Source organism: Liolophura sinensis, chromosome 8, assembly GCF_032854445.1.
Source record: "Liolophura sinensis isolate JHLJ2023 chromosome 8, CUHK_Ljap_v2, whole genome shotgun sequence".
NCBI classification, from domain to species: Eukaryota; Metazoa; Mollusca; class Polyplacophora; order Chitonida; family Chitonidae; genus Liolophura; species Liolophura sinensis.
This window is the reverse complement of record NC_088302.1, coordinates 53,333,815-53,354,503: the sequence shown is the minus strand read 5'-3', so window position 1 is coordinate 53,354,503 and position 20,689 is coordinate 53,333,815. Positions and strand designations below refer to the sequence as shown.

At 40.8% G+C, this 20,689-nt stretch overlaps 2 protein-coding genes across 3 annotated transcripts in view; one reads left to right on the top strand and one right to left on the bottom strand.

Annotated features, from left to right (window-relative positions):
* Positions 1–2,080: 2,080 nt before the first annotated feature.
* On the bottom strand, positions 2,081–13,511 carry LOC135472346 (cyclin-dependent kinases regulatory subunit 1-like). Its single transcript, XM_064751815.1, has 3 exons — positions 13,401–13,511; positions 10,325–10,452; positions 2,081–2,654 (listed from the first exon to the last, which is right to left on the bottom strand). Exons 1-3 carry the CDS (start codon positions 13,457–13,459, stop codon positions 2,599–2,601), a joined length of 243 nt encoding a protein of 80 aa, XP_064607885.1. The 5' UTR covers positions 13,460–13,511; the 3' UTR covers positions 2,081–2,598.
* Positions 13,512–14,007: 496 nt separating this feature from the next.
* The window catches only part of LOC135472345 (SHC-transforming protein 1-like), a 29,827-nt gene continuing 23,145 nt past the window's right edge, over positions 14,008–20,689 (top strand). The window contains exon 1 of one of the 2 annotated variants that reach the window (XM_064751812.1): positions 14,008–14,125. Coding sequence is in view for 1 of the 2 variants with exons in the window: in XM_064751810.1 (XP_064607880.1) it covers positions 19,973–20,004 (32 nt within the window). In the remaining variant the exon portion in view is untranslated. Of the gene's footprint in view, positions 14,126–19,765; positions 20,005–20,689 lie in introns of those variants that run through there. The other variant, XM_064751810.1, reaches the window with a different exon arrangement.

Genomic DNA, 20,689 nt, shown 5'->3' with positions numbered 1-20,689 from the left:
ACGTTCAATTTTATGTGACTAACTTCCCACGTGTCAAATGCACCCCATACTGGCGGAGGACTATTGGTCTTAAGTAACTGTACAATGTGCAAACGGCAATCGGGCGTTGGCAACCGCTGACTGATTGCTTGACTGATTGATCACTGTGATATGCAAGGATATTTCTCTCACACAGCGATGGCCAGTGTTATATATGAGTGGGGGAAACAGGAATACCCGCATTAAACTTCCGACATTTGACAAATTGCTGACGAGCTTTGCCAGGTGTGACCTAATTAGGAATGAATGCACATGACTTAATAACATTGATGTATGCACATCATGCATATCAAGTGGTGAAATTTAAGACGAGTAATCTTCAACCATTCAATTCAACGTTAGATTACGCTAACATCAAAGGAGTGTCGTCCATCGCTTATTGCTTTCCCAAAGCCGGTATTGAACACTCACCTGGCGTGTGCCTCAGGGAAAGGCAAGCGATGATCTGCTGCGTTAATCCTATATATCAAGCTGTCTGTTTATCACTAATGTGACACTTTACATTTTTGGGCGACTGTTGTTTTACTTCTTAGGGCAGTTTGATTTTCCGGTTTTTAACTGAAAATTCTGGCATTTGTTGAACGTGATTGTATGTACCATACTGGGCGGAAACCGCTCTTGGCTCTCACCACTGGCTATGGTCAAACAACTCAGGGGAGATCACTCCTTTCAATATAGGAGACCACTATCGTGTTTGAATACTAAAGAATCAAGTTTGACCTTAACCTTGCACACAAGACTTTTATGTTTAAAGATGGCGGTAAATTTTTTAAGTGGATAATTTTGTTCTCTTCATCTAAAAGTATGTTTTACATGATTATAGCGATCGTTTGACATGCAGTTTTATTGATGAATGGTGATAATAGGTCCGCACCAGGACACCTGTCGTCAGGCTTAGCGTGGACAAGCCCACGCGTCTTACAGGCTTCTAAGGTCAAGCTAGTCTAGAGGTGCCAGTGATGCAGCGAGCGGCACATGCTCTATAAGGAGTGTCCTACTGAAGGTTTTGGTAGTTGCTGAAAGGCTTTATTAGATCTTTCCGCACTGTCAAGCTAGAACACGCAGTCATAAGCAGAATTGTCATGACGTCACAATTGCTTTCCCCGGGAACAAAATAAGTAGCGGGGTGGTTGAACATCGGATGTCATGGATCTATCCATTATCCGAGTCATCATTCTCCTTCATACTGTTTCCATTATTACATTATACGTAAATCTCTCTTGTCAAATCAACTGATTGCTCAAACATCTTGTATAGGAGCCTGTACTTTAATCTGATAAAGCCCGGATACTTGTCAGTGCCTATTAACTGGTGATGGACGCTGCATACAAGTACGCTAACGCGTGACCATACAAACCATATCCTGTTCATCAGCGCTGAAGTACCAATATGTCCATATTCTGTTTGACGAAAAAATTCAAAACAGATACACCCAGTCATACAGGTATTTACTGACCTTCTGAAAAAGGTAATGTAGACCAGTTGGAGACAGATGCATCAGAACATATCTGACCATCTTGTTATGAGCAGTTATTTCCCTTGTTAGGTGACAACACTCCGATTCCATTGACATGATACTGCGCTTATATTCCCAGGGCTTTACATTAAATAAAACCATTCCCTTTTGTGGCAATGACCAGCTGACCTGAATATGAATTGGGTTTGTCTTCTTCGTAATGGCAGACGAAGTTTTGTGAAAATTCTTTCAAAACCGTATTTTTGAAAGCTTATGTAATATAATTGACACTGGTGGCGTGGAGCCAACCATTCTAATTCCATGGTGAAAATGCACGTGTCTTACCCCTTTCAAAATTATGCCATCAAGGATTGGCATCTACATCTATGCATCCTGGCATTACTATATATATCAACAAAGTTGCAAGGGAATCTTTGCATCCCCTTGCTTCGAGGAAGCCAGGCCAACTTGATTGTGAACTGCTAGGTAGGCTTTAAAAAAATCTTCCACAAGAGTCAAGCTCTGAAACCTAGACTCAACCCCCTGAATTTATATCACAAAGACAACAAATTATTTGTAAATCCAAGTTTATTGCAAGACGCTCCAGTGACATGATGGTAGTTGTAAAGTTTTAATCCAAAATTCTTGTTTTCACACTACATTTTACATAAACAGTGAATTTTAATAACTTTTAAATTTTGGAATAAGCCATGATTCATATAGAGTGAAAATGTTGGTGATAGAAAATGAATGAACCAGATCTTATTCTGCATGATGAAAGCAGACACATACACAAGAGAGTGAAGACAGAAGGGAAGAAACAGACAGATGAGTCACATTAAAGAAATCTCCAGTTCACTATGCACATATATACAGGTCATCCCAGAGTACAGTCCACAAAGCAGCTGAGCGGTCAGCAAAGATACAGAGTCCAACAGGAGCTCTAGTGGGGACTAGAGAGATGGCTCCACCCAGAGTAGTGTAAATGTGCGGCGCAACAGCAGTAAAAGTAACGCCCCCAAGAACACCATCACGGTAACCTCCCACAAAGGCTGATGGTAAACTGGGTATAAGCACTAACTGCCCACTCACTGCTTCTTCGCCTAATATTCCGGTGGGGGAGTTGTGACTGGTCGCCTAAATAGCAGGATGTGTTGTTCTGAAAAAAAAAAAAAAAAAGAGTAAAATTTACCATTTACTAGGTTCACTGCTTGAGCACATTAAATGAATTTTAAGTTAACACATGTACAGGAAAACCTTAAAAAGTTTTAAAAAATAGCTAAATACATAGCTACATGTTTTGGCAAGAATACTTGACAACTAGACATGACAGGGTTTCTGCCAGAAAATAAATTTTGAGTCCGTTTGAGGCTGAGGGTCAGTGGTAGGGGTCGGAAGAGTGAGAGAGTCTTTGGATAAGGTGTAATTCACAATGTATATAGTAAAATTCCTGTGTTGTATCAGAGCCTTACGACGGACAAGTCGGCAGAACAAAAATATGCGCCAAAACTTACGTGTGGTGGGCCAAAGTCGCGTGGATTACATTTTCATCTTACTTCACGGCGCATACATGACATTTTGTAGAGACTGTTTTCGCGCGATACGCATTCTCACCCGTGATCCGACCTGCCAGGGCGCATCAAACGCTGATTTCTCGTCACTTTTAGAAAGCACTTACCCAAAACTACTGACGTACGGAGAGTAGTCGAGTAGACCAGATTTTCGTGCTACTATAAGCCTATGCATTCTAGCTATTACGCTGGAGCGCTTTCGCAATTAGTGCTCCATGCGAATATCACCGCGTACAATTAGGTCATCGGTCTCTGACAGATAGATGCTAAAACAGAAAATTTGACGATGCCGAAACGCAATTTGTCGGTGATGTAGGAGATATAGTAAGTGTTTGACGAGGGTGCAGATTAATTTGTGCTTTAACTAATGTGTGAAAGGATTCAAATATTCCACTGGTCACTGAAAAGACTTTTCTTTATTCCAGGGTTTTGTGTGCCTGAGGGAGAATTTAAAGTAGCTATTCCGAGGGAATGGGTCTGTCTTCCAGACACAAAACTGAAGAAATCCTGCATGACCTCTTATTCCAGTCTCATTACAGTACTGACATGGGCCTGTTTTGCACTTTCCAAATTCAAGCCCAGCAGAATGCGAATATACTTGTTTGAAAGTTCTTTTCTCTGGAAAGCTCTCGCTGCATAATACACCAAGCCCGATCTTGTACCCTTCTCTACAGCTTACCTGGTTCAGCTCTATACACAATGTAGCCGTCTCTACAGCTTACCTGGTTCAGCTCTATATACAATGTACCCATCTCCACAACTTACCTGGCTCATGTATCATATAATCAGGGTTCACACAGAAATGAGATTTTAAAATTCGAAGATGCTCAACGGCTAAATTCAAACTTTCAAATAGGTATTTGGTGGGAATGTTTGTGCAAGTACAAGCAAGTTTGGATTGTTGTGTACTGCTTCTCCATGCTTTCAGCATTATTTCAGTCGTATCACTGATTAGTGTTAAATGTTATACTCAACAAATTATATGCCCATGGCTCCTGTCTGTTCTACCAAAGCTGCTATATTTAAATAGCCATGCTAAACATGCTTATTGGTGTACACAAGCGTAATGTTTCAGGGGTCCCGTTCGTCCTCGTTCTGCATGGGTGTAAGCATTTCCCCCAGCTGGACTTCATGGACTTTACCCCACATAGCAGGGCCTTCTCACTGATAACAAACTCTTTCATTCAGATTTTGGGAAAATATATTCTGGTAATAAATCTAACTTTGCTAAAGAAAAATAAAGCAAAGTCAAATATTTGTCTTCAAGCAATGACTCTCCCCAGGTGGTTTTCTTGCTAGCTTACTGCAAGTTACTGCAGTATCATGCCTAATGTATACACAGCCGTTCTCAGTTCCATGCTCCTAAATGCATAAGTTTAACACTTAAACTAACCGCAAAATCCAATTTATTGCATTGATATCTGTCTATCCACTGTAAGAAACCACATTTTGACGTGACAGCCAATTATCACATGACATATTCAGCTCTAGTGACTGGCCAAGTTCATAAAGGCTTCTACAACTTGGCTGCTTGGAGTGAATTGTCCGTCAGTGCCATATCCCCATGCTGAACTTCATCTTCTCAACTTTAAAAACTTTACAGAATTTTTTTTACATATTTTTCTGTTATAACTGTCCTATATCATTTTTTCTAAATATATATAGTGGCAGACTTTAAGTCCACTTAAATGAACACTATACTGGACAAGTGGCCACACAAACATCATAAACTGCTGAGCCTTACCGTCACTAAGACCCCATGGTGGTACTAATACTAACAATATACTAGGATTCATGAACACTTGTTTAATATTCTCATCACTGAAGACGAACAGGAGGGAATCCACAGTAATCCATCCCAGCTACAAACAAGAGGAAAAATAAGTTACATGCACTTATGCATGTAGGTCTCTTCTGCTGTAGCACATCCCATGAATTCAGAGAATGCAGAAAGTATCTAGCGGTGACAATGTCGCCTTTCCAAAAACGAATATGAACATCCATCTATTTGTTTTGTGCCTTCATAGTTTTGCTTTCATCAAACAAAACTACTTTCATGATCTTATTATGTGGTGTGATATGTTTCTTGAAATGCTGTATGGCATTTATTTATTTATTTATTTGATTGGTGTTTTATGCCGTACTCAAGAATATTTCACTTATACGACGGCGGCCAGCATTATGGTGGGAGGAAACCGGGCACAGGCCGGGGGAAAACCACGACCATCCACAGGTTGTTGGCAGACCTTCCCACTTACGACCGGAGAGGAAGCCAGCATGAGCTGGACTTGAACTCACAGGGACTGCATTGGTGGGAGGCTCCTGGGTCATTACGCAACGCTAGCGCGCTAACCGACTGAGCCACTGAGGCCCCCGAAACGCTGCATGTCACCAAATGTAGTGATGTATGCACAGTTTCCCTCCCTACACTGGAATTACAAGGCAATGAAACCATATGGGAACATAAAACTAATGTAAAAACCAAAAAATTGAATCGAGTGAGTGAGTGCTTGGGGTTTAACGTTGTACTCAACAATTTTCCAGTCATATGACGACGAAGGAATCATTAGGGTGCATGTACGTGCAATGTGCCTCTTTGTTGCAGGACGGATTTCCACCGCTCTTTTATTTAGTGCTGCTTCACTGAGACGACTTACCGAAGGCAAGTAAGCAGCCCCGCCCGAGCCATTATACTGATACGGGTCAACCAGTCGTTGCACTATCCCCTTCCTGCTGAACGCCAAGCGAGGAAGTTACAACTTCCTCTTTTAAAGTCTTAGGTGTGACTCGATCAAGGATTGATCCTGGATCTACCGGTCCCGAAGCGGACGCTCTACCAACTGTGCTATCCGGGCTGGTCCTTGAATCGATAATTTACTATTAAATATCAAAAATATATGGTAATACACATAGGCCTATAAAGCACACTTTATAGCTGGAAAATACTGACTAGTTTATTTTTTATCATATTAACTTTAAAGGTAAGACAAATCTCCATAGTTAAAAAGCAAAAAAAAAAAAACAGTAAACCTTTTACGAGTGAGTGATTGCGGTTTAATGTCGTGCTCAACAATTTTTCAGTCATATGATGATGAAGGAATCCTTAGGGTGTATGTAATGTACCGCCTTGTTGCAGGACGGATTTCCGCTGCTCTTTTATCTAGTGCTGCTTCACTGAGATGACTTACCGAAGGTCCCACCCGAGCATTTTTGATGATACGGGTCAACCAGTCGTTGCACTATCCCCTCTATGCTGAACGCCAAGCGAGGAAGCCACAACTTCCTCTTTTAAAGTCTTAGGTGAGACTCGAGCCAGACCTTTTACGAGTGTTATGATCGTGTTGGCCCAAATGAGAGATTAACAATGATAACAAAAGTGACTAACAGAAACAACTGGCCACAAGTATGTACCTGTATCAGCCAAAGAGTTGTAGGGCCAGTGGGACTGGATTGATTTCAGACACCACCAAATCTCCACCTCTAATGTTGTTGTGGTCACTGCTGTCTACGACAGAACAAGGTCAACCTTCAATATTCACAGTTACAGTTTGTTAGGTAAAGGCTTAGTTTTCCTTCCTATCATTTCTGAAACACTGAGTCAATGTCCCTAGCTTTTGCGAGTTGGAATGACTTCGCGGTTTGATGCTGATCAACTGACGGATATAAACACATGGCAATGATGGCATGCAAGTATAGTGAGGAGTTATCCCCCTTAGGTAACCTTGGGAAACCCTATTCAAATCTATACTGTTACCTGCAAGTGTTGTACATTGGCATTCTGAAACAACTTTTGAGTACCAGTAAAATTTTGAGTACCAGTATGTTTGAATTTGATATTTTATAACAGCCAACACCAAGGAATTTAGAGCCGTCTAACATATGAAACTTGCTACAGCAGACCCAACATCAATTTTCCCTGATATTCGAGGACAAAACCATTAAAATTTCAAATTCCCTGACATTCCTGTGTCTGGAACAGGCAATTCTGTTCTTCCTGATATTCCAGATTTTCCCTGATCGGTGCAAACCCTGTATAATACACCCAGCCCTACAGAATGAGCTTCTAACCAACTGGTAAGTGTAAGTGTGTGCAACAACACAATGGCCATTTGAGTGCTACAGCAATGTTTGCGGTTTCTGACCTGCCACAGAGGACGATTAAAACTGAAAACAATGCAAAACTTACCATGTTGCTTGATAAATAGTGAGTGACTGGAGCCGATAATGGTGAATTCATGTTTTCCGTTGAACTGCTCAAAGGTGACAGGTCACTTTGCCAGGTGTTTAAAAGTACTCATGAATGGTTCAAAAAGGAGTGACACCTGTCTGAGTACTGCTCACAGTAGTTGCGAAAGTAATCTTGTTACGTACTGATTATCCATCCCCCATTGTCTCACTCTCTGATCCAGACCACGAGGATTAGTGCCACCACAGAAAATAAAGGAGGATTAAAGCTACCCAAGATGATACCTGTCTGACGTGCTTGAATAATTTCGGCAATATTATATCTTTGACAATTTGAAGATTTTTTTCAATATTCTCTTAAACATGCGAAAAGTAAATCCTGCAAACATATTTTTGGAGAAAATCTGCGAAAATAAATTCCAGCGAATAATAAGTACTTTATAGTAATACACCAATCCTTACAGACCATGCACTCTTCTCTACAACTTACCTGGTTCATGTATCATATAATGCACCCAGCCTTATAGACCAGACACCCTTCTCTACAACGTACCTGGCCCATGTATCATATAATGCACCCAGCCTTATAGACCAGGCACCCTTCTCTACAACTTACCTGGCCCATGTATCATATAATGCACCCAGCCTTATAGACCATGTCCCTTTCTCTACAACTTACCTGGCCCATGTACCATATAATACACCAATCCTTACAGACCATGCACTCTTCTCTACAACTTACCTGGTTCATGTACCATATAATGCACCCAGCCTTATAGATCAGGCACCCTTCTCTACAACGTTCCTGGTTCATGTATCATATAATACACCAATCCTTACAGACCATGCACTCTTCTCTACAACTTACCTGGTTCATGTATCATATAATACACCCAGCCTTATAGACCAGGCACCCTTCTCTACAACTTACCTGGCCCATGTATCATATAATACACCCAGCCTTATAGACCTGGCACCCTTCTCTACAACGTACCTGGTTCATGTATCATATAATGCACCCAGCCTTACAGACCAGGCACTCTTCTCTACAACTTACCTGGCCCATGTATCATATAATACACCCAGCCTTACAGACCATGCACTCTTCTCTACAACGTACCTGGCCCATGTATCATATAATACACCCAGCCTTATAGACCAGGCACCCTTCTCTACAACTTACCTGGCCCATGTATCATATAATGCACCCAGCCTTACAGACCATGCACTCTTCTCTACAACTTACCTGGCCCATGTATCATATAATGCACCCAGCCTTATAGACCAGGCACCCTTCTCTACAACGTACCTGGCCCATGTATCATATAATACACCCAGCCTTATAGACCAGGCACCCTTCTCTACAACGTACCTGGTTCATGTATCATATAATGCACCCAGCCATATAGACCTGGCACCCTTCTCTACAACGTACCTGGTTCATGTATCATATAATACACCCAGCCTTATAGACCATGCACTCTTCTCTACAACTTACCTGGCCCATGTATCATATAATGCACCCAGCCTTATAGACCAGGCACCCTTCTCTACAACGTTCCTGGTTCATGTATCATATAATACACCAATCCTTACAGACCATGCACCCTTCTCTACAACGTACCTGGTTCATGTATCATATAATACACCAATCCTTACAGACCAGGCACCCTTCTCTACAACGTACCTGGTTCATGTATCATATAATGCACCCAGCCATATAGACCTGGCACCCTTCTCTACAACGTACCTGGTTCATGTATCATATAATACACCCAGCCTTACAGACCAGGCACCCTTCTCTACAACTTACCTGGCCCATGTATCATATAATGCACCCAGCCTTACAGACCATGCACTCTTCTCTACAACTTACCTGGCCCATGTATCATATAATGCACCCAGCCTTACAGACCATGCACTCTTCTCTACAACGTACCTGGCCCATGTATCATATAATGCACCCAGCCTTACAGACCATGCACTCTTCTCTACAACTTACCTGGCCCATGTATCATATAATGCACCCAGCCTTATAGACCAGGCACCCTTCTCTACAACGTACCTGGCCCATGTATCATATAATACACCCAGCCTTATAGACCAGGCACCCTTCTCTACAACGTACCTGGTTCATGTATCATATAATGCACCCAGCCATATAGACCTGGCACCCTTCTCTACAACGTACCTGGTTCATGTATCATATAATGCACCCAGCCTTACAGACCAGGCGCCCTTCTCTACAAGGTACCTGGTTCATGTATCATATAATGCACCCAGCCTTATAGACCAGGCATCCTTCTCTACAATGTACCTGGTTCATGTACCATATAATGCACCCAGCCTTATAGACCAGGCATCCTTCTCTACAACGTTCCTGGTTCATGTATCATATAATACACCCAGCCTTATAGACCAGGCACCCTTCTCTACAACGTACCTGGTTCATGTATCATATAATGCACCCAGCCTTATAGACCAGGCACCCTTCTCTACAACGTACCTGGTTCATGTATCATATAATACACCAATCCTTACAGACCATGCACCCTTCTCTACAACGTACCTGGTTCATGTATCATATAATGCACCCAGCCATATAGACCAGGCATCCTTCTCTACAATGTACCTGGTTCATGTACCATATAATGCACCCAGCCTTATAGACCAGGCACCCTTCTCTACAACGTTCCTGGTTCATGTATCATATAATACACCCAGCCTTATAGACCAGGCACCCTTCTCTACAACGTACCTGGTTCATGTACCATATAATGCACCCAGCCTTATAGACCAGACACCCTTCTCTACAACGTACCTGGTTCATGTATCATATAATACACCAATCCTTACAGACCATGCACCCTTCTCTACAACGTACCTGGTTCATGTATCATATAATGCACCCAGCCATATAGACCTGGCACCCTTCTCTACAACGTACCTGGTTCATATATCATATAATGCACCCAGCCTTACAGACCAGGCGCCCTTCTCTACAACGTACCTGGTTCATGTATCATATAATGCACCCAGCCTTATAAACCAGGCACCCTTCTCTACAACGTACCTGGTTCATGTATCATATAATGCACCCAGCCCTGACTCTGTTGTACTCCTATCCTCCGCCATTCGGCCTCTGACATTAATGTCTTTTTTGGAACCAATTTGGCTATTTCCTTTGGTAGCATAACGTGTCTGCAAGCAAAAGAGCAAGTATTTTTTTATGTGTACCGGTAATTCCAACAAATATTATTTGCTTGTTTTTTCTAACTAGTGCCATACTCAAGAATTGTGTGATGGCTGTCAGTGCGGGTGCCAGAGGTAAATGGCAAGCCGTATGAATTCAAGAAATGTTTGCCATAGCTGATCAAACAGCCACATACGCATTAGGTCAAAATGTTCATACATTCACCTCACTTCAAGAGCTCAAAATAAAAATGACCTCAAACTGAGCCTAGGTCTTCACAAAGATGCATAATTTGTCACACAAATGATTGCTTGTTGTATTTTATCCACTTCCATATTGCTCATCAACTATAAAAATAGACCCTACAGTAAATGACCTTGGACTAGTGTATCCCAGGATTCACTGTGTTGATCGTGGTTGTTACTGAGTGGGCGCTGCGGGATAGCATCAGGGGTGGTCTTGAATTCAGGGGTTCATAGAAGTCATTTTTCCACATACCCACTGCCACTTTTTGGGCACTTTTCTTCTTACAAATAATTTTTTTTTTTTTTTTTTGAGTTTTGACTGTCCATTTGAGAGACAAAAATTGAATATTTTTGTACGAATACTTCACAGATTGCTATAATTATCACTGCCTACATATGGACTCAAGCTGGCCTCCTTGTTGATGCTGTAAACTGATAATCGGCACACTTAACAAAAAAACTTTTGAGAAAATCAAAAATTATGCAACATATATACAAGAAACAAATCTGAATACTGTATCCAGACGAATGTTCTGCGCATTATCTAAAATCTCTTGAGGCATTATACTTACCTGTCAAAACAAATGAAGATTTCAATCAACAAAAGCAGTTCAAAGCGAAGTCTGATTTGACAGGGTACTGATCACATGAAATTGACCGCAATAATCAGCTACCAGTAATGAGAAAATTAGGAGACCCACACAGTGATTTACAACATGGAGTATTAACAATAATGATCTTTAAGTAACGAGGGGGACCTCCGTGGCTCAGTCGGTTAGCGCAGCGTAATGACCCAGAAGCCTCTCACCAATGCGGTCGCTGTGAGTGCAAGTCCAGCTCATGCTGGCTTCCTCTCAAGACTTACGAGGGAAGGTCTGTCAGCAACCTGCAGATGGTTGTGGGCTTCCTCCTGGGCTCTGCCTGGTTTCCTCTCACCATAATGCTGGCCGTTGTCATATAAGTGAAATATTCTTGAGTATGGCATAAAACACTAATCAAATAACGAGGCTACATGTTAAGGGAGATAAACTACACTGCTAGTTTATGCATCAATGAATTGTCACTTTTTCCACGACGAATAATGCTGGATCTTAACATTCTGATTGGCAGAAGTCCTGTGTGGCACATTTCTCCATGTTCAGTCTAGCGATCCGATGTTGTTGGTAAATGTCCATAGCAAAAAAAGTTTTAATTTTGCTGCTATAAGCTTTTTATCAAACTTTAGACTCCAGAAAACAAAACCTGGAGGCAAACTGCCTGCTTGCCTTCAAAGGAGCTGAAAATATTGGCACCATCTGACACCAGGGGGAGGAAACCAGTCGAAAGGTGTGCGCTCACATGCAGTCACTTGACCTATGCTATTGTCAAAAACAGAACCATCTGAAGCCGAAGTAGGTCAAATTATTTGTGAAGACAGATTTGGTAGAGACCGAAGAAGCTTAGTATGTGTCATGTTTGATTTCATACGCCCTTCCCCTTCCAAAAATCTAATCAATACAGAGTGTCATGAAGATTTCCTCAGAACTTTGGATATGTTCATGCTGAGTAAAATTTTGAATATTTCTTCAAAAAACCTCAAACTGAATAAATATCCAGTTATTTTTATTCAATCGAGACTTCCAGACGACTTCTATTAACCCCTGGGATTATACCGACAGTTCAATGTAATAAACAAGCTCACCCTTCACTGAGCAGTTAGTCTATGTTCCTACCACCAACAGTCTGTGATTTCCTCAGTTTTAATCATAATGATTTTAGTACATGCACTTCGCAACAGATTGATTGTTTTATTATGGTAAATTTGTAATTATGTGATAAGTGTGAATTTGGGAGAAAACTGTGGAGATTAGCGCACTTTACACATGGGGAGTGTCGTATCAAATATCCATTTTTAAACTGCAGGGTTCTCTGTATACGAAGCTGTAGCAAAATTTAGCACACCGTGAATCAATTCTTGCAAACTAGTCCTATCCAGCTGCCTGGCCGCACATGCGCGCCGTGTAGAAGATGGTTATTTATGGATGGATATTTACTTTTAGGATGATCAACATCTATGGATTTTAAGTCTGGTGCCCTGGGACCCTAACCATTATAAAGGAGCTGCAGGATGGGTGAGGTACATTGGTAACTGATTGTTTTCCAAAATCTTATTATTCAGCCTTACAGGCTAAACGGGACCCAGCTACTACGCGAGGCCCTAGAGCTTGTCCTCCAGGGCTATTCGTGTATCTCTCATAGGCCCTATTTGTAGGCAAAAACAAAATGAAATCATATTGCTCGGGGAGGTAAACGTATCAGCTGGTATTTTGCATGAGACACTTGATGTTGTTTGAAGGTTCATCTCCATTTAATATGCACATTTGAACACGGGCCCGAAACTAACAGCAGAGTAGAATTAAAAACCACTGTATGGTCAAATCTTAATGGGTGAGAACGTCAACAGCTCAGATAGCATGATCAAATTTTGTCTATTTTGTTTAAACCTTTGCCAGAAATCGATACAATCAAATAAACTTTCCTTAATTACAAGTCCTAATTGTCAGCTAAAATTAAAAACAATATAGGCACTTTATAGCTAGACATCAATAAAGTGGTAGACAAGTCAAAACTTGCTTGCTATCGCGCGGGATCAAACCACAAGATAGAACATTACGTGGTTAGACTGAAGATAACTTTTTAACAGCTAATATTAGATGATATGTCATACTCACCTATATTCATAGTAATCATCACAATATTTGTCTGAGTAATAAATTTTGTTATGGGCCATAGTTGAAGCAGAGCGTGAACTCAAAGTCTGCAACACCGCCTTGCCTGTTCGAGGGCTTTGAATGAAGTGCGATTTGAAAACAGCCAGCAATTTGTGCATTGGGCAAGATCAGTCACGTGGTATTTATAGCGTACATTGATTGGCTTGAAGAAAATTGTGTTTATCGTCTTTTGTCACTCGTACATTCGAATTTGCCAGAAAAGGTACCAGTCAGAACTTTACATCTCCCATATTCGGGTATTTACTAAACGACATTGAAATTGAAGCACTGTCAGGCAACAGTCCCGAAATGTTGAGAAAGTAAGCATACTTAAATATAGCACTAAACAAACTAAAGAAAGACATTGTGTAAGAAATAAAGATGTATTCCTCTCTTGATGGTAGAATAATAGTTAATTATGGAAATATAATATTTGCAAGGTTCTTATCATCATAAGTATCTAAAAGGAACATTCTGAAAAATATGACTAAGTTTGCTGTACCTTTGTATTTTAAGTCCCTTATTTTGTGTCATCAATGATAGCAATGTCAGAGCATGCGTACCGTAACAGACACGAATGGATGAATCACTTCCGGGAACTTGTCAAACGTTATCACGAATTTTAAAGGTACAGCCCCACCGTCCAAGGATAGCGCTATGCAATAACAAATCGGGGACGTTTTTAGGTAAGAAAACGTTGAGATTAACACCATATACTCTTTATTATGGGTTCGTTTTCTTTAACTGACTTGTAACTGTCAGAAAGCAAGAAACAATGTTTACATGTACAGTGAAATTTGAAAGTTGAGTTTGAAAATGAAGATAAGGTTCAATTCCCAGTTCAGCGCCTCGTGAATGTTATACGATTATGACGGGTATAGTAAAGTGAAGTGGTCCGATTGCAAGTCCATTGTAGTCGGGACGAAAGAAGGTTGGATTTAAATAAATGAAAACACGGAGAGCCTTTTCCTTGACTGTCATCTGATGAGTGGTGTAGATCCCTGGATTGCCTCACAGGAGTTCTTATCCACTCGAAGCGGCATGAATGTGGCTCAGCTGATCTAGTGATGCACTCATGTGCCGGGCAGACAGAGCCGGGCAGACAGAGCCACACTGACTTCTGGTATCACTCAGCATATCTAACAGATATCTGTGAAGACAAACACGTAAAGGGATACTTCAAAACAAACAAGCACAGTCCTTACTCCAACATGTATGACAAAATCAGATGATTTCAGCGCACAAGTTGCCTCCACTCCAGTGGGTTGGTTGTCATTTTTCGCTGCACTACTAGCCATCATGTGACCCAGGATTCTGGGTGGAAAAACGTCATAATCTGTCAAGCTATAAAACCATGGGGTTTCACAATGTCATTTGACATGAAATTGATTATTGCGTGAAATTTAGGGTCCAAACAGGGCCGAAGTACGTACAGAAGTGAAGATGTTTCGTCAAAACACCAAGGATTTACTCTTCCCGTTGATCACAAACATAAAACTGAAGCTACATTTGTATGCAGACATGATTTATCTGTTCATTAATGCATAAATCTACGAGGTCAGGGTTTAATATTTAAGATTTAAGGCTGCAGCTAAGGTAGAACAGTGAGCTCATGTAGGAGTGCGTGAAGCTGACCTAGCAGCTCAGTATGTTAGTACGTTGTTAAATTGTTGTTGATCTGCTCATAGTTAGCAGAATTCTACGTAGTCAGAACATGTAGCGGATATTGTGATCAACCTCACAGCATGCTGCAGTTCTAGTCAGAATGTTGCTCTATTTAAAAGGGCAAAAAAAAAAATTTCGCTAATGCTAATTTACCCACTTTATCTTCTTGTTTCACCTTTGTCCAAGTACTTACAGTCATTCTCTTCTTGTACACAAGGAGATTTTTGCCTGGAAAGTTTATTTTGAACAATATTTTTTTTAATGAACAAATTCTTCAACAGTGAATACCTCTTCTCCGTTCACTTGTATCTGCCATTGATTGCACAAGTACGGCTTACACTGCTTATAAGGACAGGCGCGAAACAATGTTGGCAAGAAATCACGAAAAGGCAATAAAATAAAAAAAACTTTGTTTCTCGTTGTTATTACAGCTGCTGGCACTAGACACATATCTTTCCTAATCTTGGTGCATTAAACAGCTCAAATTCTGTATTAATACCACCTTTGAAGGAAATGTCCAAAATGTATTAACTCCATCGTTTACCCTGGCATTCCACCATTTATAGCCTCTTGGGCTAGCCTTTGGGAGCTCACAAAGATTCATGAACTGGCGTGCATGCGCGTCATGCTTGACACATATACCAACCAGCTGTTTACTAGCATATTACAAATCCAAAGCAGAAGACACCATGGCAAATATTTATTTATTTATCAGTTGAAAAATGTGAAGGTATAATGTTTTTAAATCCATGCATAGGCACATAACTGCTTTTTCATGTCTACTTAAATGAATTGATGTGCATATAAATTGTTGAAAGAGTCTGAAGACAATGGAAAAAAAGAAGAAATAATGGACTTCTCACAGTTAAATTCCCACAGTAGCCCCTGCTTTGTGGCCAGGCAGATGTATGTGGTCGCACTAAGTATATCCACAGTTCAATTATCAGCTGAATTATGTAACTGTTTTTATAGTGTTCTATTTCTGCAAAGAGAAAACTAAACATAAAAATTATGTCTGACACATTGTTTTGTGAGGCTTATCCAGTGAGGCAAATATTGTGGCCGTCAGGACAAATTTGGACAGCCTCACGCTGCATCCTTCTGATGTCAACGCCGTCCAGACAAATATGGACAGCCTCACGCTGCATCCTGCTGACGTCAAGGTCGTCCAGACAAATATGGACAGCCTCACGCTGCATCCTGCTGATGTCAAGGCCGTCCAGACTAATATGGACAGCCTCACGCTACATCCTGCTGATGTCAAGGCCTTCCAGACAAATATGGACAGCCTCACGCTACATACTTTTGATGTCAAGGTCGTCCAGACAAATATGGACAGCCTCGCGCTCCATCCTGCCGATGTCCAGGCCGTCCAGACAAATATGGACAGCCTCACGCTGCATCCTGCTGATGTCAACTGCTGGCTGTCATTAACAGCATAGCCATCTACTCCAGGAAATCATTGAGAGCCAAAACAGCTTATAGCTGATTGAGATAGCCATAGAGTGATTTAGAAATCATGATGTCTCTTTCACAATTTTTCTACTATTTTGCCTGTCGCTCCCATCTTATTTCCATCAATGTATGGTGTCTCAGTGAGTCACCTCCCAGTCTAGCTCTGGCTGGTTGTTCTGACATAGTAAACTGGTAGATCCCTAGGATCATTTCATTCACCTGCCATGTTAGTAAACATGTCTGTTTTGTGTCTCCAATGGATGGCTGGGGCTGTTAAAAAGTGTCCATCAGACATCTCAGCCGTCCATTCCGTTTTTGTGTCCCATGTCTCATCGTGTTAAAAAGTGTCCATCAGACATCTCAGCCATCCATTCAGGTTTTGTGTCCCATGTCTCATCATGTTAAAAAGTGTCCATCAGACATCTCTGTCGTCCATTCCGTTTTTGTGTCCCATGTCTCATCATGTTAAAAAGTGTCCATCAGACATCTCAGCCATCCATTCCGTTTTTGTGTCCCATGCCTCATGATGTTAAAAAGTGTCCATCAGACATCTCTGTCGTCCATTCCATTTTTGTGTCCCATGTCTGATCATGTTAAAAAGTGTCCATCAGACATCTCAGCCGTCCATTCCGTTTTTGTGTCCCATGTCTCATCGTGTTAAAAAGTGTCCATCAGACATCTCAGCCATCTATTCCGTTTTTGTGTCCCATGCCTCATGGTGTTAAAAATTGTCCATCAGACATCTCTGTTGTCCTTTCCGTTTTTGTGCCCCATGTCTCATCATGTTAAAAAGTGTCCATCAGACATCTCTGTCGTCCATTCAGGTTTTGTGTCCCATGTCTCATCGTGTTAAAAAGTGTCCATCAGACATCTCAGTCGTCCATTCCGTTTTTATGTCCCATGTCTGATCATGTTAAAAAGTGTCCATCAGACATCTTTGCTGTCCATTCCATTTTTGTGTCCCATGTCTCATCATGTTAAAAAGTGTCCATCAGACATCTCAGCTGTACATTCCATTTTTGTGTCCCATGTCTGATCATGTTAAAAAGTGTCCATAAGACATCTCAGTCGTCCATTCCGTTTTTGTGTCCCATGTCTGATCATGTTAAAAAGTGTCCATCAGACATCTCAGCCGTCCATTCTGTTTTTGTGTCCCATGCCTCATCATGTTAAAAATTGTCCATCAGACATCTTCGCTGTCCATTCCATTTTTTATCCCATGCCTCATGATGTTAAAAATTGTTCATCAGACATCTCAGCTGTCCATTCCATTTTTGTATCCCATGCCTCATGATGTTAAAAAGTGTCCATCAGACATCTCAGCTGTCCATTCCATTTTTGTATCCCATGCCTCATGATGTTAAAAAATGTCCATCAGACATCTCAGCTGTCCATTCCATTTTTGTGTCCCATGCCTCATGATGTTAAAAAGTGTCCATCAGACATCTTCGCTGTCCATTCCATTTTTGTGTCCCATGTCTGATCATTGATGTGAGCCTAAAAAGTTCGGACAAATTCCATCACCAGCCACCATGCTTGAATGCGTTCACTGCCATCTCTAGATGTCTGACCTTTTGACCCCCTGCGATGCACACAGGCTTGTTTAGTCCCTTATGTCACTGCTTTATTTGCATGTAAAAGTTCAGGCCAATACATACAATACTTTTGAGACATCACCCCTAACATTTTGTTGAACATTGATTTTAATACATAATACAATAAGTCAGGAAATCAGTAATTTATGGTTCTTATTATGAACACACTGAATAAATGATGGAATATCTCTCTCATGCTATTCTGCTCTACACATGTGCAAATCCTGAGCTCAATACATGCAGTGCCTTTTAAGAAAGCACCCTTAACAGTGTTGTTTAACATTGATTCTAGTCAGTGATGGAATATCCCACCCCCAACATTTTTGTTTAACATCTCTTTCATAAGCTACACCTGTACTTTACACAGGCAACGGTAGGCACACAGAGAACACCAGGATTCAAAGCGCTGGAATGTGATGCTGCATTGAATGTCGTCAGTCATTTGCAACTAGATCCATCATCTGTATTTGGTTTAAAAGAAAAGACAACAAATATGAATGTATCCTTAATTATTATGGAAGAGAGGTAGAAATAGCCCTAAACATCTACACTCATCTTGTTTTGACGTGCTTTGTAACCTTATGAACCGTTAATCTGGCTAGGTCAGAGAAACAGGAAACACAATGTCACATCACTGGTACCCTTTACTTCTATGGCTAAAAGGCAAAAACAGTGTTCGTCTGACATCCATAGTTACACTCTTGGCTTATAGAGATAACTGGCATCTCATTAGCTAATTTTGAGACATCATAGTTTTCAATTTTTTGCTTGTTTTTAACTTCTGATATCTCAGTTATGCACACAAAAATGGAAAGGTATGCTGTTAAAAATTGTTGTGGGATACATTATTGATGCATACAGCTGTATATACCTTTGGTCTAGTGTTGTCTCTCCTTTGACGGTAAATTTAGAGAAGTAATTGTCAATGGCTTTAAAAGTAAAACCCTGAATCTGTGGTCCTTTCTCTTTCTTAGGGCTCTAGTTGTGTGGTATTTTGTAACATTCTGGGTCCTTCACTGGCTCATTTGTCTAAAGTGTCAATGAAACTGAAGACATGGAGTTAGAATAGAAAGAGGCACAACTTGCCCATTCAGTGCGGGGTCATGCCATGTCATTTCAGCCGTCTGGTGTAGTGACCCCCCTTGGAATATTTTGAAACAATTCTTAGGCATACCTTAGCGTATATGAGGAAGGTTCGCCAAGTTACAGCTTCAAATCTTTAGTGGTTGTTGATACATTGCCCTTTGGAAACATTCATTTTCATTTTCGACAGTTATTTGTTCTGGAAGCATTTTTAGTTGACTGTAATTTCCTATTCAAAGGAAGAAGATGTCTGGAAATCCTACCCAGGCTTTCAGAATATGTCCTCAGAAACGTAATATATTCAGTACTATTTGAGATAATAGCTCAAGTCACGAAGAGGTCAGCTAGCAAGGATACCATGCAATGTCTTCTAGCGTCAGGTTGTGTTTTTGAGGTCAAAGTCACTGGCGTGGCTTGAGTCATTGTTTGCTAAACTGCTGACTGATCTACTACCTGCACTAGTTTACTGGCATAAATTGTCAGCTATTAATGTATGTATACACTTTGAGCCTCTGTGTATTTCAGTCTACTGTACTTACTCACTTTGGAATTTGCAGCTGACTTCTTAACCATAAGCTACGTAACTCTTTCAGATTAGAGCGTGGTTGTTTATGTGCTAATCTGTGAACAACGTATTAATCTGAATTTTCTCAGTGTTCATGGTGTTAGGGTATTGAGTTATTGAAGACAGTTTTAGTTGAATGTTCTGCGTGTATACACAACTGGAGTGACAAAATGGGAAGAGACAAGGCGGGAATAAGACTCAGGTAGGACCTAAACTCAGATTAGAATCCTTAATGAAGTTCTGCGTACATAAACATAGACATGTAATGATAATGGAGGAAATTCTATAGTTTTGACTGAATTACTATGGGAAAAACTTTTTTGGGGACTGTAGGGGGAAACTCGCACCCAGGGCATGTACAAGTGTTAGCCGTACATGTCAGCAGTTGTAAATAACTGTACCTTGAAAGGTGCTGGAAGACAAAGCTTTATTGAAAACAGGTGTTTTTATACCTCCTTTAACAAAGTTGGTGGTGGTGGAGTGGGGGGGGGGGGGGAGGGTACACTGATATCACCGTGTCTGTATGTCTATCTGTAGACACAATTTTGTACATGTATCTCTGCCCAATTTACTGTGCCAATTGCAATGAAACTCACCATACATCTTGCCTGTCCTCTAAACTTGTGCTTCATGAAGTGTAGTTTTAATCGGTTAATTATTTTCATAATTACTCCTGTTCAGGTACTTAGTGCAGTCATGTGTTTTCAGGTTTTTTCTCCATTCAAACTGTATGTACATTATTGCAATCAATGCACCCCATGAGTGGCCCATGAAACAATCTATATGAAGCCAAATGAACCAAGATGATGTCGTGTTATTTATTTTAAAGTTATGTAATGATTAGACCCTTTAATGCACTTACTGTATATACTGCGTCCATTAGCATA